The following is a 27,653-nucleotide window of genomic DNA, read 5'->3' as shown; positions in this document are numbered from 1 at the left end:
TCGCGATTGGAGCCTCGGTTCATGAGCGCGGCGATTATTCACAAGTACGGCACTTCTCCAGTCCGCGAAGAAACTTCCTCCGCGGCAAAGTTGATGAGCTCTCGAACCCTCTCCCTGCACCAGCGACCCTCTTCGAGACAAGACCTCTCGGCTGAATGGATGTCATATTCCGGAAAGTTCTCACTCGCCTCAGCACTCCCACCAAGTCAGATATCGAGTTAATGTACTGGCTTAACATTTTCCTGTATAGATCCCTGCGACTCAATAATCGGCACATACCGTACCTAATTTATTCATGAACACTCGATGAATGCCCTATACCCTGGTCTGAGGTTCTTTGATTTTTCTTTCGCTGTATACTGCTACAGATTTGGCTACCTGAACAGTTCCATTTGACTAACCACATTGAGTGCACCATCATTCACAGGGAGTGTTTTCCATCCGCTTTTATTTTTCTAAAAATACAGTGGATGTCGTTGTAAGTTGAACACATTAGTACAGTCTATTTAGCAGTGGTGATTTAGAGTAAACCACTTTCTATGGAGATTAATGTTGACTTTTAAGCATGTTCCAATATCACAGGGAGGGAAAAGGCAGAGTGTCGGTTTATTTTAGCAGTACAGATTGAGATTTAGTGAACAGAGATATCTACACACACCATTAATGCATTGCCCAAGGACTGAGAAATTACCTTTGGCTGCTTTTATACTGTTAACAATGGTTTCTAATTGGAAGATAATAATTCTCAGTTATTCTTTCTCAAATATAAAAAACGATTAAACAATGTCAAAGGTTTAATTTCCTTAAATGGTCTGCTTTAATGATTTTCTGCCCTTTTAAATGGGTCACTATTTTGTAAGATGTGTGTCTATATTTAGCAGAAACTGAGGCTAGTTCTGAAGCTGCTCATAATTGATAGTTTTAATTCAAAGCAATATAAAACGATTGAGTGAATATAATAGATAGTATTATTGTATTTTTTTTAAACATGCTTTCTTTCTTTTTTTTAAATGGAGCTCATTAACTTTGGAGGAAGTACAGTAATGATAATGGCATGGAGTTTTACCATCTCCGTACCTGACGTTTGAAATATTTATCCTATACACCTTCCCAAAACATTCCTGAGACACACACGGAGCATTTATAATTCACTCATAAGCGTACTATACAATACATACAATAATGTTTCAATTGTTCAATTGTCAGAAGAACTTTTGTTGTCACACCTGAGAACAAAGGTACTCTTAATACATTATTCAACCCTTTCATCTGCTTAAAATGGTTTATACAGATGGTATCTCATACTGACATTTTGTGGACTCATTTCATGTAAAGGGACCAAATCACAAGTTCACTGTACATGGGAGTAGATAACATTAAATCCCTTATGACAACACATGTAAATTTCTTCAAAACATGGGTCAGACAAATCACGGCTCAAAGGTTTGTCTGTGTAAAAACATCTGACAGTACGACATGGGCTAAGAAAATCTAAATCTGCCGCAATATTTACAGGTACATCCTCTATATGTGGCCATTGCCATACCTTGGGAAGGAGAGGGGAGGTACTGGATAACAGACAGGGGGTGCACAACTCCAGTCCTGGAAGCAGGGGTGCACAACTCCAGTCCTGGAAAGCCCGGTCTGTGAGCTGGTTTTTGTTCCAACGAATTACCTTCATTTATTTTATTTATTTATGACGGCTCTAGAAATGAAGTTGATTCACTCATGTACTTGAGCACAGCAGTCTGCAGCTGTAGCTGGTGCGCATACAAATGTCTGATCAAGACATTATTTAGCTAATTAAATAATTAAGAGCAGAAGTGGATCAGCCCTTGCTGTGCACCCCTGGGGTAAAGGCACTTCATAAAGTATTGCCCACAGGTGGAGAAAGAGAGATTGAGAGTGAGACAATTGGAAGGAGGGAGTGTAAAAATGCATTAAAATTCATAACCGTAATGGTACAATTTTTTAAATCTGTCTGTTCTTGTTTTATTATTGTGATTGCAGGAAAACACACATTTTACCGTATGTGACCAACACTTGCTTTGGTAATGTCGACCAGAAAACACAATTAAACTGAACTGAGAAAGAGAGAATCGAAGACAGGGAATGGAAGGAAGGGGGGCAGAGAGAGAAAATGTGAGAGCGGGAAGAAAGAAAGAGTGAAAGAGAATGAGCAAAATAAAAAGGAATGGGGAAAGTGTGAAAGAGGGAGAGGGGGAAAAAGACAACACAGAAAGAGGTGGGAGATACGGAGCAGAATGGAGGGAGGGAGGGAGAGAGAGCAGGAGAGCAGCCGGGAGAGTGATTTGCTCTTTGTTAGTGCTCCATGGCGTCCTCGTCGTCGCTGCTCTCCACGAAGTCGTCCCCGATGTTCTCCAGCGGGAGATCCTCCTCCCCTGAGTCTGCGGCGCTGTCTCCAGGGCCCAGCTCCCCCAGCAGCTGCTGAGTGTGCTCCAGCATGGCCGCATCATCACAGCCCAGCTTCATGTACAGCTGTAACGAGGGCGCACGGGCGCACGGACACACACACACACACACACACACACACACACACACACACACACACACACGGACAGACATACAGACACACATGCACAAACACACACAGACACGCACACACACACACACGGACAGACACACACACACACACACACACACACATACAGACACACATACAGACACACACACACAAACACACACAGACACGCACACACACACACACACACACACACAGACATACACACACACACACACACACACACACACACACACACACACGGACAGACACACATACAGACACACACACACAGACACGCACACACACACACACACATACACACACACACACACACACACACACAGACATACACACACACACACAGACACACACAGACACACACACAGACACAGACACACACACACACGGACAGACATACAGACACACATACAGACACACACACACAAACACACACAGACACGCACACAGACACAGACATACACACACACAGACACACACATACACACACACACACACACACACACACAGACAGACACACACACAGACACATACAGACACGCACAGACATACGGACATACGCAGACACACACGCACATGCAGACCCGCACACAAACAGGCACACCCGCACACAAACAGGCACACACAGAGGAGGGAAGACAAAAGAGAAAAGAGACAGCTCGGTCAGGTACAACACGGACATAAAGGGCTGGGCTCAGGTTCAAGAAAAACAATCAGACGATCATGAAACCACGGCCAAACCCTCTGTGTGCAGGCACTCCAATCGCACCTGCCCACCGCGCTATTACACCGCAGCGGAAACCACAACCCAGCAACAGCTCTGTACTCCAGAAATGGCCTTTCATATCTCTGTCCGCTCAGGCTTACGGACGCCTCTGCGTTCGGCTCAGGTCCGTCCGCTTCAGCACGCGGCGGAGACGACCGGCCTCGTGGAGGGAGCAGCGAGGGCGGAGACACACCTGCGGAGGGCGCTCTAACTCCCGTCCCCAGCGGGCGACCTGGCTGGAGAGGATAATGGCGCAGGTGCTGAGAGTGGAGTGGAGTACGGCTGATTAGACTTCGGGGCACCACTGAGACTCCAGTCTCAACCTGTGGCGGCATGCTGGGGCAGCGTGTAGTCTAGTGGCTGCTTGACTGCTTGCCGCTTCAAGCCCCGGCGTAGGCACGGTGAGGCCGGTGCAGCTGTTGAACACTTGAGCAAGGCCCTTTTATTTTTTTACTTTAAAATTATTTTAATTTTTTTTTGTGCTGGGAGAGACAAGAAAAGGGCTTACACGAAGTCTTTTACCTATGATAATATACTAATTACACTAAATATTTACAACAATTAACATCCAAGCATACAAATAAACAAACAAACAAAACAAACGAAACCGTAACCCCACATTGCTTCACGGGGGACTTTCCCGTGCTTAGCCTAATCAACTGTAAGTAGCTTTGGAAAAAAAGCGTCAGAAAATGAACTTTAAAATTACCCCCCTCCAAAAAAAACAAAACAACTTTTAGTCTGAGGGGCGGGGGCTGGAAGCACTAAATGGGAGCGTTTGATATCGTCGGTTTGTGGGGAGTGCCTGAAGTTGTCGGGTGACCCCGTTTCACTAAGTTCCCCCTAAGACATTCCCCCGCAGACAGGGTTATACAACGCTGAGAGCGGCAATTACTGAAGGACAAGGGAACATCGCTCTGCTCTGCCCCCCCCCGCCCCCCGAGTACGGCGTTCCCTTTGAATCCGGAGAACTGCGCGCAATCAGAAACTAAACAAGAAAATGAAAAGAGAAGAGAAACATTACATGGAATCCGATATAACAAAGCTAGCGAGTTAATGGCGAAGAAAGAAAGCCGAAATAGCGGCCCATTTTTCACCAGCTCCGGCGAATTCCGCTGAGGGCCAAGAGTGGAGACTGCCAATGTTTTCATCTGAATCATCAGTCAAACCCCCCCCCCCCCCCCCCGTCTGTGCGCTCCTCTCAACCTAAATCAGGCCCGCCAAACAGAAAAGTGAAAATAATCTAATATCATAATATCTTTATATCCTTTTACTTTTCAAGCGGCACCAGAGCAAGGTGCTTCAGAAGATACAGCCCATGAAGAATTAAAATAAAGGCCAGTCGATTAAAGAAAAGCAAGATGACAGCAGACAAGGTCAATTGCTATTGAAGCTTGAAGGGGAAAAATATTTCAATGCATTCAAATAGAACGGTGTCACCGGACAAAATGTGCAAAGGACCGTATTAAACACAAATTTAAAACATCTGATGAATGTAAAACTTCTTTTTAATCTGGCCTAAAATGCAAAACACATTTTTAACTCAGGCATCAGCCAACATTCCAACTAAATTGATAGTTAGCAAAAGGCTGCATTAATAATGTATATGTTATGTTCAAACATATGGGACCACGTTATCTTTCATTTCAGTACATGTTTCTTTAATGAAAACCATAGGTTTCAAATGTAAAAATCAATATTGCCAGTAAAGGTGTACTTAATTTCGTGAATCTCAGTCTAAAGGAAATATATTGTGTCATATATTGTGTCATTCCTGTTTAACTAACCTGTTTAACTATGTGTTCTCAAACCTTACCACACATTATATGAAAAGACACATGGCTGTCATCTTTGCCCTAGGATGTTTGCAAAAAGTATTAAACCAGGGGTGTCAATAATTGAGAAACCTCAATTGGGGACATACATTTTTAATTTGGAAAATGTAGGACTTTGGTCGAATCCACTGAATCATTAATAAAGTGCACTACTTTACATATGTCAAGAGTTTACAGTATTTTTTGTTCATATTTATCAAGGGTTCCAATAATTCGTATTCGTAATTCGTATGTTTCAGTTAATATGTCTACTCTATATAAGCAAAATATTTATGAATAGCTATAAAGTAAGAATTTTGAAAACAGCAGAATAAAGTCACGCTCCTGGAGAGGTTTGATTTAAACTGTATTAATATGCAGTGGAGCAGTGTGCGGAATATTGTGCTTTTCCCCCCTTCAGGTCTCCATCCACTGAGATACAGGCACCACACAGGGTGAATGGCTGCTAGCTTTCGCTAATTAGTGAGCATTTCCGAGCACAAATAAATCACTTTTAGATGCAAAGAAAGAAAGAAAAAGGAAAACTGCGGGGATACCGCACTGTTTGCACTAACGGTGACAAAAAAGATAGCAAGCAATTATTTTCTTCAAATACATTGTGACAACATGGAGTGCGGGAAAAAAAGGTAATTGTAACAATAATGGCCACAGGATTTATCTTTAGAAATTACTTTTGAAAACAACAACACCTAAAGCAAGTCTTATTTGTAATCCGAGAGACAAAATAAGTATGCATTATCTTTAAGTTCCAGACGGTTACACCTCAGCGCAGAGCACAACAAACTACGAATTAAACTCCATGTGAGTACAATACTGCTTGTACTCACCTTGTGTTGTGTGCAGCCATACAAGAAAAAAATAAAGCACACAGAATACAGAGTACAGTTGAGTATATTATACTTCAGAGTATATCCAATTACAATTCAATTCCAATCCAATTAAACAGTTACGTAATTGTTTTGGATTACGTAATTCATTCATACGTGATTTGTTTTGTTGCAATTGAGCCAAGAGAACCACAAGGCAGGGTTTGCACGTTTCGAGAGTATTTCATAGGTTAAAATAAACCAAACAAATTCAGTCATTTTAAGATAAGTATTTGAATCCAAATAAATTGCGTAATTGACCCAGGTCTGATTTCACACCACTGATTCCAAATCCTGGTCCCAGGTCTGCTAAGGTCTGTTAGTTTTAGCTTTAACTCAACACAATTGTTCCATTACAAGAACTGATCACTCTGCTAACTGATCTCACTTGGTTTCTGGGGTTTGAACTGCTTGCTGGTTTTAAAACACAAGGCAACCTGGTGCCACTCCAGAAGCATGGATAAAAGGCCATTGTTTTTGCAAGGAAGCACATCCCAGCATCTCACAAGCTCCTGCTTTTATTAAATGTTTTATCAACACTTTGTTTTTTCAGTTCAAGTTTGGTTTTCTTTATGACTCTAAATTGAGCCTCATGTAAGAGTACACCAACTGTGTATAAAGGGAGAGATGCTCTTTGCACTCTAACAGATTATCAGTCCACACCGACGGATAGCGACGGGGTTATAGCAGCCATGCTAAAAGACCAGGCAGAGCACAGCTATATCATGAACTGATGAGGCCGCCCTTGACGAGGAAAGGAACAGGGAAGTGACTGACCAGTATTTGTTAAGGACCAGGTAAATCGCCATATCATCAAACATTGTCATCATGACATACTTTACCAGTGCTACACAACTCCACGTCCTGTGGGCCACAGTGTGCAGGTATTTGCTCCTGCCGTGCGCTACACCACCGGATTTCACTAATTATTTTACCTGCTTGGTTCAGATAAGCTAATGAGTGAAATCAGGTGGTGCAGCGCACAGTAGGAGCAAATACCTGCAGACACTGCAGCCCGCAGGATGTGGAGTTAAGTAGTGCTGTACTCTACCAGTGGTCCTCACACCTAGTCTTGGAGAGCCGCAGGGCGCGCTGACTTTCGCCGTTACTCAGCACTTAATTAACCAATTAAAGCAGTTAATTACACAGTTACTAATTATACACCTGACCTGGTTTCTTGGGTCTGAATTGGTTGCTGATATTAAGGTGAAAACAAAAACCAGCACACGTTGCGGCTCTCCAGGACCAGGAGTGAGGTATACTATACCGTTTTTGCCCAAGGCCAAAAAACATAATCTAAAAGTATGTATATTGGACATATACTCATTTTTTCTCATCTTGAATAAGGATTAATGACTGAATGCCAGCAAGTGAATTCCTTGTCTTGAAGGTGGCTGCTTTTTCCCCTCTTCCAGAAAACACTTTCCCCTTGTTATTGTGGCTGAAACAGGAGCGTAGATAGTGCTGAGCTTCCTTCTGATTGAAGGCTTCCTTGCAAAGTGCAGGAGAGCAGGGCAGTAGTTTGAAATGGTAAGGAGAAGCTACCAAGCTGTCAAAGTCAAAGACAGAATCAACTGGGCAGTCGAGTGCTAGTGGAGAAAGCTATTGCTCTAGCTAAATTTGAAAAAGTCTACTCAAGTATACAGCACTGTGCGGTAGTTTTGAGACTGATGGTCAGATTAGTGCTGAATCAGTGGAATGGTTTGTCCATTTAAAATGATTTGTTTCCATTTAAAAAGTTGTCTGAATCAATACACAAACCATTTCATTTCAGCTACCATTTGGATTGGTCCGGGGGCTGATTCAATGTATTTCAATGTCATTCTATTCAAATTGAAATTTCATCTTTTCTCCCTCAAAACACAGGAAGCAATGATTATTTTCACCGCACTACAAATTATGAGAATGAATCATGAATTTGGCTGCGACACGAACCAATTCATAAAAATGAACTGGACCTGTCAGCCGTAGTTGAGATATCAGTCATTTTATACAGTGACTCATACAGTGATGAAGCAAGGAAAAATAAAATGATTTACTGCTCAACATGCCAGGAATGAAAACACTTTTCTCTGAATAAGCGCACATATGGAACAAGAAACGACCTCTCTCAAAACCAGATTAACACACACACCCGCACGCACGCATGCAAACACAAAGTTGTGCAAACACTCTCTCTCACCATCTGGAAACAGTAAGTAGTTTGGACATGAGAATGTGGGTTAAGGTGCATTAAGTTTCATTCTCATTCCTGCCGCAGATAACAAACACATTAACAAAGACATGTTGTAGAAATAACACCGTAGGCCTGAGTCAGGGGGGTTCCCACAAACACACTCTGCTCTTCAGAGAGAGAGAGAGTAATAAATAGTCCAACAATGTAAAATTATTTTAACTGGTTTGCTTGAATTACTCATGCTTAAGGGGAACTCTCAGACCTGGGTCAGATAAGTACGTAATTGTTTTGGATTCAAATCCTTTTCTGTGCTCGATTGATCTTGCCTGGAGCATTTCAGCCAACCGAGAGGACCAGAAGGTCGGGTTTGCATTCTGGAGTGCAGTAAAGCGTAGAAAAGTATTTGAATCCAAAATGATTACGTGTTTGACCCTGGTCTGCCCTGAATACAGTGCCAGGGTTATAAACATAACAGGATTTCATTGCAATGGATCTAGCAGCTCTTCATGTGTATTTTACTAGTTATGGATTTGATGCTTTTAACCTGTGGAAGAACCTATGCACTTGTTAATCGCTTTGGATTAAAAGCATCTGCCAAATGACTAAAATGTAAATGTAAAATGTAAATCTATGAATCCCATCTTTAAGTGGTGCACATACTGTATGAATATTTTGCTATACTGACCCTAAATGCAGCCAGATGGAGAACAGTAACCTTCAGTGATATCCTGATACAGGCTGTAAGACCATTAATGCAGGCTCCACAAGATGAAAAAAGAAAATCTTCGGCCAAGTGCCAAAATAAAACTTAAATGAAAAATAAAACTGAAATAAAAAGTTAAAAATGTGTGGTCAGCACACAGTGCTATGTATGTGAGGTCACTACGATATCTAGGCCCCTTGCTTAAGGTTAGAGGTGTGTTCCGCAGATCCAAGAATGAGCCCCATCCATCCAGACCATTAGCCAAGTAATTGGATCCGCTGCCTTTTGGACAGTTACTTGAAACCCACCAATTTACCAATCCTTTGGAGAAAGCCACAGAGACCCAGCAGGAAGCTCCAGGGTCATGGCTACACCTAAAGAGGTCAAGGGTCAACCAGCCTGAAAATTGTAGGTGCATCTTCCTGGACCAGTATACACCTTTCTGGTCCATTCATGCCAGAGAAATTGATGGAATTCAGATTACGAATGTCACCGGAAAGGCGAGGAGGAGTATAATTATGGCGTCAATTAAGATTACCGCAGCTACCTTACTAATACGAAACATCATTCATACCGGCATATTTACATATCATCCGTCACCAGCAACAAAATGGGGGGGGGGGAGAGAATAGGAGCTTTTGTTGTCTATACATGTGTGAATGACAGCCTTAGCTATAATGCAATTATCTCTGGCACATTACCACCGGAAACACGGGCTCAGGACATTGAGCTCACCTTCACGACGTACGCTTAATCATGCGAGGCCAGCGGGAGCGTTACAGGCTGTGCCGGTCCCTAAGGAAACGCATTCGCCATAGGAGGGATGGTCTCCAAGCAACAGCCAGCGGAGCCCAGACCGTGTCCTTTGCAAGCTCATTTAGAAACAGGTCTGGCCTGTTGATTTGAGCCCCAGAGAGCTCGCGGTCAAAAAGCCACACGTAGGGTCCAGCGGACCCCGGCAAAAAGACAGTGACGGATTCTCGACGGCTGTAATCTTTCAGTTAAGGAATATAAGGAACGGTTTGGGGGAACAGAACGCATTCATCCCAGAATTGACATGCTATAGTTTATCACTGTGAAAGGAGTGGGGAGAAGTAAAAAAAAAAAAGATAAAAAGTCCCAATCTTGATATATCTGTAACGGAACATGGTGAGGTACTGGCAAATCCAGGTCTGCTTTTCATTGTAAAGTCAACTAAAGATGTATTTGAAGCATTTTCTCTTAAATAACAAACTATTAAAACGCGCTTTAAATATAGAATCTTTGCACATTCTGTACAATTTACATTTACAATTTGTGATTTATATTATGCAAAAAATGGCGTAGAAATACAGTATGCATGCTTACCCAGACTGAGCTAAATACAAAAGCACTAGTACAGTATGAATGACTCCAATATTAAGTTTTTCCAACATGCTAACAGAAAGCCAATAATGGAAGTGCCTATATCTAAATGAGTGAGATGGAGCTACAGCAGGTGGGTCACCAATGAGTGGTCAAAAAACTTCTACTTTAACACTAGAAAAGCCAACTCTTCAATCCTACATCAATCTGATGTTGTACTTTTATTTTGACAGACGTGTGTGGCAGTAGAGTAGCCGTTGCCATGGTCACTTCAAAATTTGATTGAAAACGTGTCACTCGAGCAGTAGCTAAACATGGCAAAGCGCAGATATGACGTGCCAAGAACAGCCGCTGTTTTACAAATCTGTGCAAAGACCTGGCCTCTGAACACCTCCAGGTGTTGTATCACTCGGAAGATCGCTGGCGATCATTGTCACGCTTTTACCAACTTAAAACAGAAATCGCAGCCTTCCTTTCAGAGAATATCTCACCTTATACTGAGCTGTTCGACGACGAAAACTCCCCCCCCTTGAGTTTTGTATCTATGTCTATGCAAGGGACGGGACAATATTTTTGAACAGTCTGACAAAATCGCTGCATTCAAAGTTCGCATTGTGGGTAAATCGTGTATCCAAAGACGGACTTGACATGTTGCCAACTCTTATTATGAAGCACAACAGCTGGATACAACGGCCAAAAATGTCCTAAAAAGTACTCACGGCGCATCTCACTAAACTGCAACTTCGGGTTTCACAACTACTTCCCGGAGAAACATGGAGAAGCTCACAAGACACGTGACCTCTTCAGAATCAGAATGAAGAGAACCAGCTGGTGGAGCTGTCATGTGATCAGATGCCGAAAAGGAAGTTCGGTGAGGTAAGCCTCCCCCAGTTCTGGTGCAGCAATGTGATGGGAGAGTATCCGTGCCCTGCCACTCACGCAGTCAAAATCCTCCTACCATTCAGCACCTATTTTATGTGAAAATGGCTTCTCAACTGTGGTCCAACTAGAGTCAAAGCAGGGGAACAGGTTGGACACTGAGCATGATCTGAGAGTAGCCATCACCCATCTACCATCACCCCAGACTTCAGGAAAAAAAGCGCATCTCATCAGCTTCCCTAAATGCCAGTGAAAACAGCCTGTATAGTAGGCCTACTCGGATAGATTATCTTACGTGTAAACACAATTATGCAGTTATGATGTTCATTTCATTCATATTCACCAGGATCAGCGTCACAAAGTTGTGATGTTCATATGCAGTTTATTCATCAGGATCAGTCTGTTACTGAGTAATGTTCTCTGAAAGCAGGGATGAAAATGTGTTTATTTTATTTTAAGAAAAAAAGGCCACGATGACATCTGACGGAGAGGACAGGGGTGGGTTTTTCACCGCTGTAGACATTCAAAATCTTTCTTCTTCTGCCCACTTTCTCCTCGCTCCCAAAGATCGCCTACCCCAGCTTTAATACAAGCAAAACTGGAACTCATGATGTCACTCGAGCAGCCTTTACAAATGTTTTTGGAGCCGTGCTTCACAGAGACTAATGCTAAATATACAGGAGGCTACTGTATGCATAGTGTAGGGGTAAACATGCCCACACAATAGAAACGCCTGGAATGTAATGACCACAGTAAGTAAGGTCCTAAGTTGAACACCTCACCTGAAGAATGGCTTCTACAGTACAGCACCCACATCACTGTACTAGAGCAAATTATTGTGTATTTGGTCCAGATGGATGAGTGCCTCCGACTTGCCCCACAACACCTCTCCAAGAAGCGACTCAGTTTCCCCAGGAGACCTCCTGTTCAAGTACTAACCAACCTCACTCCTGCTTCAGCAGTTTGCTCTGAGAAAGGTCTAAAATAAAATGGCTGCTGGCACTAGCATGATTTTCTCCTCCGTGTAATGCGCTTGTGATGTGTGTTGCCTGGCACCTGACATCAGAGTCATTCGCCTGTAAAAATACTCTGGCTTTCATTAACCCAGGAGTGAAAATGTGGAAACTCGCTTGCCATTTTGTCACATGTATTTGTAAATGCAATGGATTCTTTTATATACTTCACTTCAGTCCTGTGTATTCCAAGTTCCAATACATCAAAAGAAAGGGAGATGTGGGCCTCTGTGCCTTAGTTCAAAGTACAGCTGCAGAGGTGATGTAATGTCATGTAAGTGATGTAAAATGGATGTCCTACAAAACAAAATAATACTGCGTATCTGTCACAGCTGTCTAGCAAATATATGTGTGAATTGTTCTGGTGTGGGAGCTGTCCTGAAGGCCTTAAATTTTTGTGTTCAAAATGTTGCATCACTGCTTCTGTTACATTTCCATTCGTCTGTGTAGCTGCTGCTATTGCTAACTATAGTGGGCCTGTCACTGGCACAAGAAATGCACTAATCGCTGTTGCTTTACGCACAGATGCTACATGCTACACTCAAGTGCTGGCTTCCAAGAAAAGGAAAATGCCATTTGGCTGGTCTGGCAAGACAAAAAAAAAAACAAAAAAAAGACAGCTACGAACATACATATTTTCACGAGCATTTTTAAAAAGCAATAATGCTGAATGAATAAGCAAGTTGCCACAAGTGGCATAACCTATAAGACCTACATTGTCACATGGTAAAACAACAAAGTGTTAAAACAATAACAGTCTAGGCCATAATCCTACGGCCAAATGGCTTTTAAATGATTTGTTATTTAAAGCTTAATACATGTCTGCAGTCGATAACTTCCAGGGAACGACCATGCCAAATCATGGCGTAAATCTGGACTTAAAGTTCACCATTCTAATTAACAGGCCATTCTACTGGCAGCAGTAAGAAAAATGTAATCCATAAAAATTTATACCACAGTGTCGTGCTGAGCGTAGCAAACTCCTGGAATCAATGAAAAATATTTTTAATTTAGAATGGGCATTAAAGTTTAAGTTATTTTTCCGTTTTAAAATGATGTCAGCTGTTCTTCTTTCCACTTTCATTTCTAATTCAGGAGCTGTTCCCTTCAATGCCAGGCCTGGAGGTCCCATGTGCCACGTTTAACACAGGAAGTAATGCACAACAGGGAAAAGTGGTGTTATGCTTTAAAAGGTCAGTATGGCAAAGCAGTAATTTATTCAAAAGCACTCAACTTCTGTGTTGTTTTAAACTCCAAACGTCTTTGACTCGCTTCGTTGGCATAACAGAGAATGCTTAGTGTAAATAATTTCACTTATCTTAACACTGGATTAAACTGACTCATTGTACATAGACTCTCACCTCACCCTCCCTCTCCCCCTGTCAAAAATAACCGCCCTCCTACCTCAAGACCCTTCATTCCGTCATACTGCACGAAGACAAAAGCTTATAATCGCAGCCCACCCAACTGTCACCAGATGCGTTCGGGAAACATCTGCCGTGCTACACGGTGGTGCGGGGCGACTACAAAACACTCAAGCGGCGCGTGATAAATGCTAACACGGACACGTGTGCGCGGCGTGCCTGCGTGTTCCGGGAGCTCCCCGCTTGATGCTAATGCTGCGTGTCAGTCCGGAAAAAGCACGATGTGGATCTTCCGTAATAACACCTCTGATTCTCGCAACATTCGGCTGTAATGAGAACTGACTGTGTGAGCTGCTTATGCCAAAATACATTAGCATTAAGGTAAGCGTGGAAGAAAATAAAAATGACGCACACAAAAGCCTTGCCCTAACACGGATAAATAAACGCATAAATTAAATGGAAATAGACACACTCCTCCGTGCTAAATCGCACGGCAGGCGAGCGATGATTTGAAAACTTAGGGTTTTTTTCCCTACTGTCTGCTTCCTGCTTGAATACATCCAGGCCTTGCGTGTGGATTGACACGGCTCTGGTGGGCATTTCAAACCGGCTGGAGAGAACACAGGACGCAGGCTCCACTTCTGGGCCAGAGAGAGGAAGCAGCCTTGGCCAGACGTCTTGGGAATAAAGAAAAACAACAACCCAAGAGCGGGGGGAGAGAAAAAAAAAAAAAAGTATGTCCACCTCCAAGACTGTTCCCATCAATGCTTAAATCATTTAATGCGTTTCAATGTATAAAAAATGAATCGAGAGCTAAGGACTGCATTAAATATTGTATGTAAGTGTCCTTTGAAGAGGACACCAGAGGCCAAAATGGACGTTCTGTATTACACCTAGTGAAGCAGAAAAGCCCTTCTACTTTACATCCGCAATGAATTTCAGGATTCAATTTGGGCTGTGATTGAGACTTCCCTTCAGCACAAGGGGAGAGAGTCGGGCGGCGGCTCACAAACCTCGGCCGCTCGCCAGGCCTGACTCAACAGCGGGTCTGTGCGCAAGCAAAACCTGCAACTGCTGGGACAAACAGAGGCCTAATGCCGACATTTTCACTACCTTAACACTCCTGAGGCAAAGTTATTTTATGGGAGCCATGCCTTTAGAGAAAGCTGAGGACTGCGCATTGCATATAAACGGAAAACAAAATGGATTCCTTCATGAGGGGAGGGAAGAGAGGTTGCCACCAACTTCGGTGTTTGATCACTTTCAGGCACAGCCTGCTATAAGAGGGGGACCACAGTCATTTTATAAGAGGAATCAACACTATACGCTCTATCTTTGTCCTTTTCTTGCTGGCAAATCACATAGGCATCAGTGCCAACACAATGCCATTAAGCCCTCCGGGAAAAAATGGATATGCAATCGTTGCTTATGAATTTCATTCAGTGACACAGGCGATGGTAGTACTGTAAAGCAAGGGCAAGGATAGACGTGGGGAGAAAGCTCTGGAATGAAACTGGCTATTGTTGATCGCCACACACATTCTCACAGCCAATCCAGTTATTACTTTCATACAATTTTTGTGTGGTACCAACCCTGTAATGGCTTTTGGACACCTGTATATTGTTGTGTGAGATGTAGGGCATTATTGTTTGTGGCACTCCTCAAATGCCAATTTACTTGTCTGCAGATTGTTCTCTTGCTTCAATAAATCTTCTTCGAACTCATCTGAAGCTCATGTATCCAACATCCCCTTCTTCGGTCGCATTTTCTAGCACCGTACAACCCTTTTTGCTTTGAAAATATGATAGCAAATTTAAAGGGGCAGTCCACCAAAAAATTCAATTAAGCTATTTTTCCATTTACCTGGAGTGCTATCTCTCCATTCAGATAGTTTCGCTGAGATATGATGAGTTTTTTTAGATATCCGCTGAAGCTAACACTGGGCCTCAACGACATTGTCAAGTTAATCAAATTAGACAGTGTAACATCTGGCTCAATAGGTTATTGTTGTCTTTTGCTCAACTTTTCGAGCCCAATCTGAACTGTTTGGTCATGACATCCTGCACCCTAAGAGATCTGGTATACAGCTTTTAGTAAGGAATACCACTCAAACCTTTTCCTGACTCCCAATAAGCTATCCCCATATCCGGTACTATGAGGAAGCTTCCACAGTTACCCCTCTGAATTTATATACGCTGTTTAAAAGTTATTGCAATAACTTAGGCAAATATGCTTATTTGATTCAGGGACAGTAACTCTATCAACGTCAGAAATCTTGAGAGCCTGCTGCTTTTGATTCACCTCCTGCTGCTGTGTCAAATCGAAATATGGCTAATTTTGGGCCTTTTCAATATCAGCCCACTAAATAACAAGTCCTCTATCTGCAGTGGTTTTATATTGTCTCATAACCTTGATTTCATGACAGAAACTTGCGTTAGACCTGATGAGGATTAGCCATTAAACCAGGCCTGCCCTGTTAACTTCTCCTATTTTCAGAAGCCTAGACAAAATGGCCGTGGAGGTAGTGTAGCTGTAATTCATAGAGCTAGTCTTAATTACTTTTCTATGGTATTTTTCACTCATTTGATGAAATTAGCTTTATTAAAAGGGATCATGTCAGTCTTAATTTATAGGCCTGCTAAATCGGCCACTAGTTTTTAATTTACTGAATTCTCTGAGCTTCTCTCAATAATTGCGCCGAGCTGTGACCGCATACAGTGGCTTCAGAAAGTAATCAGACCCTTTCACTTTTTGCACACTTTATTGTGTAGTAGATTTTATTTTAAATTGATAAAATTGCTTCTTTGTCTATCTACACTCAGTAACGCCTAATGACAAAGTGATAATGTTTTTAGAGTCTTTTTGCTGCAGCACTCCAAATTGTGGTCAGGTGCATCCCGTTTGCTTTAATTGTCTTGAGATATGTCTAGAACTTGATTTGAGTCAACCTGTGGCAGATTTAATAGATTGGACATAGTTTAGAAAGGCACAAGCCTGTGTAGCCATGATAAAAATGAGACAAAGCATAGATAAGGCCAAGGGTATAAAACTATTTCTAAAGCTTTCAGTGCTCCCTAAATAATTGTGAAAGGGAAGAAGTTTTGAACCACTTGGCCACACAGCACTCCATCAATCAGACCTTTATGGTAGAGTGGCTAGACGGAAGCCACTCTTGAGTAAAAGGCATCCGACACCCTGCTTGGAGTTTGCCAAATGGCATTTAAAGGACTCTGAGAGCATGAGGAAAAGGAAAATTGAACTCTTTGGGCAGAACGCCGAGAACTATGTCTGGCGAACACCAGGCAATGCTCATCTCCTGGCTAATTCCCTACGGTGAAGCATGGTGGTGGCAGCAACATGCTATAGGGCTGCATCTCAGCGGCAGGGACAGGGAGACTGGTCAGAATTGAGGGAAGGAATAATGCAGCCAAAAACAGAGAGGCTTTTAATTTGAAATTAAACCTACAACACAATAAAGTGTGCAAAAATGAAGGTTTTGAATACATTCTGAAGCCACTGTATATTACCGGGGGACTATGGGATTCATGTCTGCAGCCCTGACACTGCTTTAGGCTTAACATTTTAGATACAAAGTGAGTTGATCTTCAAACTTGTTGATCTCCCCCCAGCAGCTACTCCTGCTGACGTCAGGTGGAGATGGATGCAGAGCTGCGACTCCTCTGATTCATGTGATGCCTATTCTCGCTATTTTCCCACACAGCAGACACACCACCAATCACGCACTGCCCATGTCGCTGGAGGAGAATGAGGTCAGCATAGTCTCAGGTTGTGTGCCTGCAGTCGCCTGGTTTAACCAGGAGTGGCCGATATAGAACAAGTAGCCACATACAATTTTGAATCAATCGCCCCTTAGGGGGCACTCCAGCAAATATGCAGGTTTGAAAGAGTAGGTATGGTTTAGGTATGGTTAATGGAATAAACAATAACTTACAGTACTGGATCCTACTCCTTTCCGATAAATAACTTCTCATCAAGAAACAAGATCAGACATTTATTTATATATATTTTTTACTTAAAGCTTTTTCTTCTGCAACGTTAATACAACATTAGCACAACATTCACCAAATTTGACATAGAGGATGCCAGGAGCAACCCCGATGCATGTTTTTCTGACGCCGCTGTTTGTCCATGACATATCAGTAAATTGTGGGCATGGACATTTTTTACTGAAACAGCTGTAACTCTTGAATGCTTAGTCTGATTATCTGATCCGATCATCACAAAACTTGGCAAGCATTATTATCATCAGTATTGGTATCATTATTATTACAATTGCAAGTAGTTTCAGGCCATTTGAATAAATCTACATATTAGGATGCACTTTTGACAGGATATTCTTTTGGGTCTTTGAATGCTTAAAAAAAAGCAATATAAGTGAAATAATGATGATGAATAAATTGGAACAACAATTACAGTTCATTTGCCCATCAGTGGGCAACAAAGAATTTTGTAATTGCACTCCAAGCTGTCTCAGAGCTGAGCCTGTAAAATTTCTGCAAACATTAACACATTGCCTGACAGAGGGGCACTCTGAGGTAAAGCAGAGAAAAACAATGGACAAGTGACCTAACTCGGCACACAGAAAGAGGAGGAGAAAGAAGGCGCCTTTCCCTGTCGGTCGTCTCCCCGTCTGGGAGAAGTTCGACCGATGCCGCCGTCGCCTTTTGTTCTTTACGGCCGGGGATGTACCCGCAAGTCTGTGCGTGCCGCTACCATCTCTCTCCTTGAGGAAATGAATGGATCTGCCTGGTGAGGAGGGCCTCTCGCTCACCGCCTTTATAATTTAGATTGTTATCAAGGACTCACTCCAGATCCCTCCGCTCTATATCATCTCCTGACCTCTGTTCCCCTGTGGTTCCCTTTTAAAACTCCTCTCTCTCGCTCTGATATACTACGCCGCTGACTGAGGGCCTGGCCCCTTCACAGGTGACCTCTCTGTCTACCTGACAGATGCCATCCATATCCCAGCTAAGTGCTGTGCCCCCCCCCCCTCCACTCTCCTCACGCACAATACAATCAACAACAAAAAATCATTTTGCATAATATCTATTAACCTTTTGAATACCACTTGTCCTCACAAACATAATTGAGTTGAAACTATTAAGCCTGCATTTAATTAAAAAAATAATAATTTGGTTCAAATTAAAATGTCATTATACTGTCTCTGGCACACTAATGATATTTAGCGGTGTATTCTAAAGTGTGAGTTCATTAGCGTGGCACTTGACATTGAGTTAGAAGCTAAATGGCTTTTAAGATATGAAAAATTGTTACCAAACATGTACATTTTAAATTGAAGTATTAAAGAAGACTCAATTTATGTTGTTTTTTTTTTTACATTAGCAAGCAAAGCAAATCTGGCTTTCTTCAGTCGACATTCAGTCTTCTATTGTGCTAGCTTTGGCAGAGGTCTAAATGCTGGCTCAAAAATAAAAGGATTAACAGGGTATGGTAACCATCATATTCTGCCTGATATCTATTCAGAAACAGGTGTAGAAGGACAGATGATGAGGATGTTTTGACACAGGTCAATATTTCAATTCCAGGAGTGAAGAAAGAGCGTAGCCTCCTATTAGTTTTCATTTCCTATGTGTATTCAATACCATATTAATCCGCACAACAACACTGACTTCTGCCTGCCCTGCATACACTCAACCTGTTTCTGATTAATGTACCATTTGCGGGGACTTTTTTAAAGTGCTTGAGTTTTCTATTCTTCGAATGGAAAAAAAATCATCCAGAGCGTGTGCCTTCTAGAATGAGTCTGTATGCAGGTTGGTTTGATTTGTTATCGGTTTGTTATAAGATGGATCGTAAATATTCTTGACCTTGCTATCCAACACCTACAGTCCAGCCTCTGTGCTTGAATCTTCTGTCCATTGTGCCTTTCTTCTACTAAGTCATTAATGCTGCTTCTTAAAGGAAGCAGCAGTGGGAACATTATGTGCAGTTATGGTCAAATGCTTGGTTACTTGGGGCTCGATACGAAGCAATGTATTTCAAACGTGTAACCTATGTTGTCTTTTACATGCAAATCAAACAAAGCCTAAGCGGCCATTTTTTCATGATGACCCATGCACTGCAAAGATGAAATAATACAATTAAATGTTTCAGCGTGGCGCCATTATAGAAAAAGGGAGTAAATCAGACCATACTTGTGAATGAAATCGCTAATTCGTAACCATTATGGGCAAGAGGCTGACCTCACAGGACATTTGGGAAGACTATGGAAATATTTGTTTGTGATTATGCGCTATAGCCTATGTTGCATTTATGTATGAATCGAGAGGACAAATAAAGTTTATCGCATTAATCGCTGGCGGAAAGTGATTCTCAAACAACTAAATTGAGGCGCTCATAAAGATAACATTAAAAGGTCTTGTCCTTCTGAAAAAGCACGTTCCCTTCTAAATGCTCTTCGTTCGTCGACAAGAAGCTCACTCATAACAGCTGAGCTAATTTCTGCTGTCTGAGTGCGACTTCACCGGGTGGTTTATATGGACTACGTTATCCTCCTCAATTAACCTTTTAGGTTTTTGCAGGTTTGTGCATAAGTCACTGTTGTCCCAGCAACAAGCCTGTCTATTTTCCATCAGGGTTGTCCACATTCTGAGAAAAAGAGATAGAAATTGCATCCCTTACAAATCTATGTTTAAAACTTTTTATCGGAATTCTGTATAAATCGAAACAAAACATAAGCATGTCTCCCTCTGACGAGTATTTTGGTACTGTTGGTTACTTCGGGAAACAGACTTTTCAGCTCTTTCATGATAATGCAAGCCTCTCATGATGAAAAAGGGCATTGCTGTCAGAACCTGCAAGTATTACAGACCGCTGTGTATTAGAGTGCTCACATATGCCACCTGGTGGTGGTTGTGCGAACAACTAGAAATTACTATGGAAATAAAAAGAAATCTCCCACTGTCCGGCAGATCTTCTGAGGCAGAAGCGCCAAATGAAACACGAAACCACTGCACAATCCTCTGCCAGATTGTGGCAGGCATAAAAAACACGATATTTTCAATGCTACAATCACAGTTTTTTCTGCTTTCTCTTTCCTTGGGGAAAGAAAAACTCTTCTTGAGAGCACCACTGATTACCCACAATCCCTTCACCCTACCAAGAACTTTAACTATCAGTATTCACACCAAAGCATCCTGTGGCTTTCTGACCCCATGACATGGGGCACCACTCGCTACTCTTTCCAGAACTCCCCAGTGGGTATTGTGAGCCCGTTGCCTACCCTACTGTGAAAGTCATATCTCCCAGGTCACGCGTGTCACACCGCGTGTCCTTCATGTGGGATTTACTGCGGGACTGAAGCATGTTTACCGCAATGAAGCGCCCGTCATGTCACCGAAGGTGAATTTATTTATTTTTTTGGTCTGAAGGTCCAAGCTCTCAGTCCAAGGGCACTTTCACCCGCTGTGATGCTCTTTCCATAGATTTAGGGGACAACCTCTGAAAAGCAGACCTGGGTCAAATACACATTTGAAAGTGCTTATGGAAAAATGGAAAAACACTCATGCAAGTCCCTGAGAAGAGAACATGCTTATTTTTTTCTGTATAATTTTTATTTTATTTTATAAACACTGCTGTCCAACGTGGGGCTGAAGATGTGAAATTCTCACTGTAATTTGGAATGTCCGATTAGATATTTGCATCCGTAGCCGTGTTTATGCGTGATCTCCACTGACCATGTGGAGATCATAGACATCCGCGGTTCTCCTCTGAAATATACAATGCTTCCAGCTGCTTCTTTTCACACCACAGCCCACAGCCAAGCTTGTATAGTGTGGAGTTGGAGGAAGACTTTTACTATGCTGCATTCATTTATTATCAAGCAGTCCCACCCCGCACCCAGTCAGCGGGTGTCATTAGGGAGTGATGAAATGCGGACCTCTAACCGGCTGAACCCTCCTGCACCACGGGTGATGCGACCGCCATACGTGCACCGCTCCATGGAGCCACCGGCCACAGTCAGCACCGGCGCGGCCCAGATTCTATCCAAGACTATGGGGCTCATCCATTCACACACCACAACCTGGTACCTTAACTGAATGAGCCACCGAGCTGAAAAATGAAATGTCATGAAAAAAAAAAAAAAAAAATCCCGTTTGCATGCAATGTTACTCAAATGCATAACTTAAAAAATGTACAATAAAGATAAAAGGATTTTGTTCTAATTTTACCGGTGTCTAAAGGTTAAAGTACGGCAAGTACACTAGGCCTGAACACACCACATCAGACTTCCTTGGTGCTCCTGCGACCAGGTGCGACTAGAAATGAAGTTGCTAGGACTGATCATACCAAACCCTTATCTTAGCTCACCCTGTGAGCTGCCCAGAAGAGAATGAGCACGCTAACTTATTCTTGTGGCTCACATAAAGTAGTTACATCCATCATTTTATTACACCTGCACAGACATTCTTATTTACTTCCAATTTTCTGCAGCCACTTCAGATTTGGCATAATTATGACGCAAATAAAAAAAGTTTACCAGGCTAGTGAATAATGTCTGCATCCCTGTATTACCATAACCTCGATAGGCTCGGTCTCATGGGACAAAAAAAAACCCGGTGCTTGTAAGAAAACTCATTTGTTTTCCAAAAAAGCTAGAAGCACTGAACCAACTATATACTCAATCACAGGCCGTGTGCAATAGTATGAAAAAAATTGCCTTGCTCTGTTTACTGCTAAAAGATGCTTCGAAGCTCTCCTTGAGCTCAACTTCAGTGCGGTAGCTCAGAGGTGTCTATTTCAACAACTCATAAACACATGCATTCTTATTCTGCTGCTCCATCAACATCCCAATCCAATGTGATAGCTACAACCTGGGGTAATCTTTTTTTTCCCCACTACACGTTTGCCTTTCTAATTATTTGCATACACTTGACCGGAAGGAATTTCATGCTATTCAATGAACTGCTCAGTGTGGAATTTAAAAACGGAATTTGCGCTCCGCTATATTGGAATACGTCTTCATGCCACAATGCACTGCATACAGGCAGACTTCATTTTTTAATAGAGTGAAAAGCAAGGCATGCTCTGTATGTCCCACATTGTATGAAATGACAACAGAATGCTCATGCAGAATGGCCTTTTTTATCCCATGGCTTGGAGGAGTAAGCACTGAGAAGGCTAGCAGCAGTGGGTAAGCTATATAATCCTCAAAATACATGTCTTGTCCTTCGCCTCCAGACAAATTTAAGAAATCATTTTTATTTTTTTGCGGTTTACACAACATTTCTCATCCATGCCGGCAGCCAGCTAACAGAATGTGACGCGGTGTGAAAGTAACACTTGCTTAGATTCGTTAGCCAGACTTATTTATGGCTAACCTGAAAGCAGAAGACCCGAATTGGTCCTCAGGGCACTTTAATATACACCCACAGCAACTGAACGTGTCTGTTTATGCTCGCAATATGGACACTGTGGTAAATGTAAAACCTAACTGCAGCTGTGGCCTCTTCCTGAGAGACTGCTTTTACAAACACATTCAGTAGTAAGTGCAGGCGGTGCCCAATGTAACCTGCGCACCTTATAGTAAGTAGGTGTCAGCAGTAGAATTGTGATTTCTGCTTCCCATTATATACAAAATAGAAATACAGAAAGCCCACATGTGTATTTTCTCTTTTTTTGAGCTTTTCAAATCAACCTGGAGCTTTCGATTTGTGTTCCATACTGATTCATGTAAAACAAACTTTTGGTAGAAACATATTTCAGGATCTAACACAGAGGTGCACAGCTCTGGTTTTTGTTCCAAACAATTGCCTTGTTTTTAATTTGCTGACAGCTTTATAATTTAACCTGGTTCAAGCCTCTGCTTGAGCAAGGTAAAATCATTAGGATACACTTGCAGTCTGCAGCTGTAGCCGGTACTCATACACATGTCATATAAGATATGATTGAGTCAATTAAATAATTAAGACCAGAAGTTGGCACAAAATCCTGTAACGGATCGGCTCTTGTTGTGCACCCCTGCTCTAACTGTTATTTTTCAGAGCTGTTTGTAAAACGATTTCCCATGTGACATGACGGATGTCGGATGACATTACTAAATGCTAACACAGAGTGCTGAGCAAAGGAGGCTGAGGGGGTCGGGGAATTGGGCTCTGGGGGCGGAGTTAGGGACAAAAAACCTACGTCACTGCTCTTTGTGAACATTTTGTGGGAGTTTTAGATACTAAAACCAGGAAGAGAACACTAATATGTGTGGACCTTTAACCGTTTCAAGACCATGTTCCCATTGATTCACTCACATCCTTAATACCATTTAAATGGCAGGCATTTATATAGCGCCTTTATCCAAAGCGCTGTACAATTGATGCTTCTCCATTCACCCATTCATACACACACTCACACACCGACGGCGATTGGCTGCCATGCAAGGCCCCGTCAGGAGCATTTGGGGGTTAGGTGTCTTGCTCAGGGACACTTCGACACAGCCCGGGCGGGGGATCGAACCAGCAACCCTCCTTTTTGATGCACCACAGATGTAGATACTGAAAATGAAAAGCCTATTGAATATATTTAAATGGGTATTGCTAGAACAACATAAGTGTTGATCTATAATAGAAGTGCAAAAATATGGAATTTAGATGCATCCAGAATTACATCAAAAATACAAACCTAAAAAAGACCCCCTCATCCACTTGACAGATAACGCTATGCAAGTTGAAGTCCACCTATGTTCATCTCAAATTGCACGACTGCAGAATAAATATCACAACTTCATGAGGTCTCACAACAGCAGACCCAATCAGTCATGCTGTCATGAAGACTAAGGAACTGCGATGAAGTAGTCAGGAGGCAAAAACCCGGAGGCGGTTATAAACAGTTCAATAGGCCAGTTAGAACACTGACAGAGTTGCAGAGCTCACAAACTGACATCGGGGAATCAGTCTGGAGATCAACAATCAATTTAGGGTTTTCTCAAATCTGGACTCTTTGGGAGAGTGGTTAAACAGAAGCCATTCCTGAGAAAGACCAACATTAAATCATGGCTGGGGTTTGCCAGCAGCCATGACACAGACCTTTTGTGGCCGGATGAGACTAAATCTAAGGTCTTTGGCTTGAGAGCAAAGCATTAAGTTTGGAGCAACCACCATCAAGTAACGCCATCCCTACCGTCACGCATGGTGGTGGCAGCATCAAGAGTATGGGGCTACTCTTCAGCAGTAAATCCCATACCTCATTCGGATTTGGTATCAGCACAGCTGTTGGGCCCTTCAGCAAGGCCCTTAACCCCCCATAGCTCCAGGGGGAATTGTCACCTGCATAGTCTAATCACAAGGATTAAAGCAAGAATAAATTGTGAGTCTGAACAGTGTACAATGTATTGAATTAAGTATTATATGAATTTGAAATGGCTCTATGCCAGGCATGATGCCTGAGAACTTTAAGCCCTGTAGTGAACTGTAAATCGCTTTGGATATAAAATAACATGCAATGTAATGTAATGTAACGGTATCATAGGCAGCCAGAGCTCCCTCCTCGCGGAGAAGAAACAAAGACCCAGCGAAACCTATAGTGAAACGCTGGAGTTAGCAACCTGGCCATTCAATTACACATACAGTAAATAACGAGTGCTGCCTTCATACAGGTGACAGGCGGTACAAAGACCAGCTGTGCCAACGGTTAAGGAAGACCGTTTCTGAAATATACAAATTGTCTTCAGAATGAACGAAGACAGGAAAGGGGGGAAAGCTTTTTAAAATACAAATGAAAAGATTTTCTTCAAGGACAATTGCCTGGGCGATAAGGCCTTCTGCGATTGTTTTTTAGACACAATACAAGGCCGCAGAAAAAGCAGGTTTGTCCGAGGCCCTTTTTTCGCCCACCACATTCTCAGTAGCTGGGGTCTTCGCAAGGCATGAAAAACTTGTGCCGCCAGACATTGATTGGTGCCATTTTCTATTCGGCCCTGTGACTAGAATGCTGCCGGGAGAAAATCAATAGTAAACACGACGTGAAATGGAATCTAGAGCTGTGCTGCAGGCAAGAATGCAGTCGGCGGCATCGTCTGGGTCCAGCAAAGCCTGCCAGAAGAGAGAGCGGAAGAAACCGGAAGCTTCCAAACGTGAGCCTGGGGAGGCCGGGCTAAGGCTCTCACTGTTGTTTAGATCAGGATGCGATTTCTCTTCCCCAAACAAGCGACTCTTCTAAGAGCACAAGTTCTGCTGTGGTGTGATGAGGCGCCCTGCTATTCAATCCTGACTGTGGCTATAAGCCCCAAATAATAATGCAGAAACGTCTGTAGCATCACACAAGACAGGGGGTACGACTGGGCATCGTTCAATTTTTTCTTTATTTATCTTCCTGTACCAGTGCTTCGTTATGATATCAGTACCCAGTCCCTTTTGGTCTTTTCAGTAAGTTTTAATTTAGAAACTATTTTCAGATTTCATTTCCAAATGCACATCCTCAGTTATTGTTGCTCAGTCTCCAGTTTTTTCCTCAGAGAGCAACTTTCCCAAATAAATTATTTCTTTGATTTTAATCTGCTTACTCAAATTGTCTCAAATGAAGTGACATCTCACTTCTTCAGAGCAGCTAATCCACACCCATAAATGTCCCTTATGCCTAGAATGAATAATGTATGATGGTATTCTCTGCAGGAAACCTTGACTTCCCATTAGCAGCCATACAGCAGGGGTAGAGGGCATGACACGAAACATGTCAATAAAGCAAATAATCAGTTAATCAGTGTCACATCTGTACAAAAACACACACACGTACCCCAAAATTTGGTTGTGTCCTCCTAATGAGTGTTTCCATTGCTCATCATGGAAAAAATGAAAAAAATTATAAAGAGCTACAAACATTTGTTCTGACCTTTTCCCCAAAGGGACAGGCAGCGGCGGCCATTTTAGGTGAAGCATCGTCTTCTGTTCCTAAATGTACCATGCACAATGGTTCTGGGAGGCAAACTGTCCGCCATTACTACATCCAGAAGTTCACAGGATCTCCTTCTTTTAAAAAAATACATTTAAAGAATGACCCTCTAAAGATACCCGCAGTTCTGAACACTTGAGACTACAGGTTATTGCTCCTGTGACCATCTCACCATTTTACTGTGCAGGTGCTGGTTGTCTCTTCAGTACTATAATTACACTTATATAATGATATTAATATGATAATTATACGGAAGAAATGGCATATCTTCAAGTCATTTTGAGTAATGCAATCTAGTTCGCTGTCCCTGAATGTATTTTTTATTTTTTTGACAATATACCCTTCCCCCCTAGAATCTATCTTGGTGTTTTGAGATTAAAACGGTGATTTAGCCCTCAGATTAATATTTAAAGTGACTCTGGTGACAATTCTGAAGAACAAGCCGTGGATTGTGGGTTATAATCATCATGCCTATCTAACGCTAATAGATTCACTGTTCCCCCTTCCACTGACTACTTTAGCACAATCAAGCCATCTCCGAGTGAGGAAGAGGACGCATCATCCTAAAAAATAATTCCGGTGATTAATCTGAGACGACAAGGGAGAGCTTTCTGGGATCACAATCAATTCTGCACTCCAAACTTGCCGCTTCCCCTTGCCTTCACCCTGTGCGACATCACTTAGACGTTTAGTGCTATTAAAAATAGATAGCGCTCACGCCAGCGTCTACGCGGCAGTGATGTGTGAGGCAGAGCAAATGTCGCCTGTGTGCGAAACGGTTCCAGCCTGCTCTCCGGCAAACAAAAATCTTTCGGCTTCACCGCATCTTAAACAGAGAACACAGACGAGGACGCAGTATGCAATCTCTGGCTTCCTGTTCTTTTTGTTTCCGAGAGAAAAGCTGCATTCGGAAAGAGCCGGAATCGCCCCCGGAGTTATTAGGAGGAATCAAAGGTGGTTACCACTTGGCTGGGATGCCATTTTGTCATTTTCAGAGGTACAATAGGTACGATTTTTGTACAGACCACTGTAAATCCTCATTGAAAAAGGCACACTCACATGTTAACTCACCCTCTGCCTGTGTTCTTAGTCCTTAAATTTGTGTTTTATATATACAGTCGATGCACCGACACTCAAAGTCCCAAAACTTTGTACAGCAGTATAATAATTCAAGCTCATTGATTGAAAATTGGTTCTAATTGCCAAAGCCAATGGCGATTCAAAGTCAGTGCGTTGACAGAGAAGGG

General features: G+C 42.4%; 1 protein-coding gene across 4 annotated transcripts in view; it reads right to left on the bottom strand.

Annotated features, from left to right (window-relative positions):
* Nucleotides 1-431: 431 nt before the first annotated feature.
* Nucleotides 432-27,653, bottom strand: part of si:dkey-12j5.1 (uncharacterized) — a 157,523-nt gene continuing 130,301 nt past the window's right edge. For all 4 annotated transcript variants that reach the window (XM_061245194.1, XM_061245201.1, XM_061245209.1 and 1 more), the window contains exon 11: nt 432-2,499. In XM_061245194.1, the coding sequence (XP_061101178.1) occupies nt 2,323-2,499 (177 nt within the window). In that variant the 3' untranslated portion in view covers nt 432-2,322. The remainder of the gene's footprint in view (nt 2,500-27,653) is intronic.

Source organism: Conger conger, chromosome 1 (assembly GCF_963514075.1).
Source record: "Conger conger chromosome 1, fConCon1.1, whole genome shotgun sequence".
Taxonomy (NCBI): Eukaryota; Metazoa; Chordata; class Actinopteri; order Anguilliformes; family Congridae; genus Conger; species Conger conger.
This window is presented reverse-complemented; position numbering and strand designations above follow the sequence as displayed.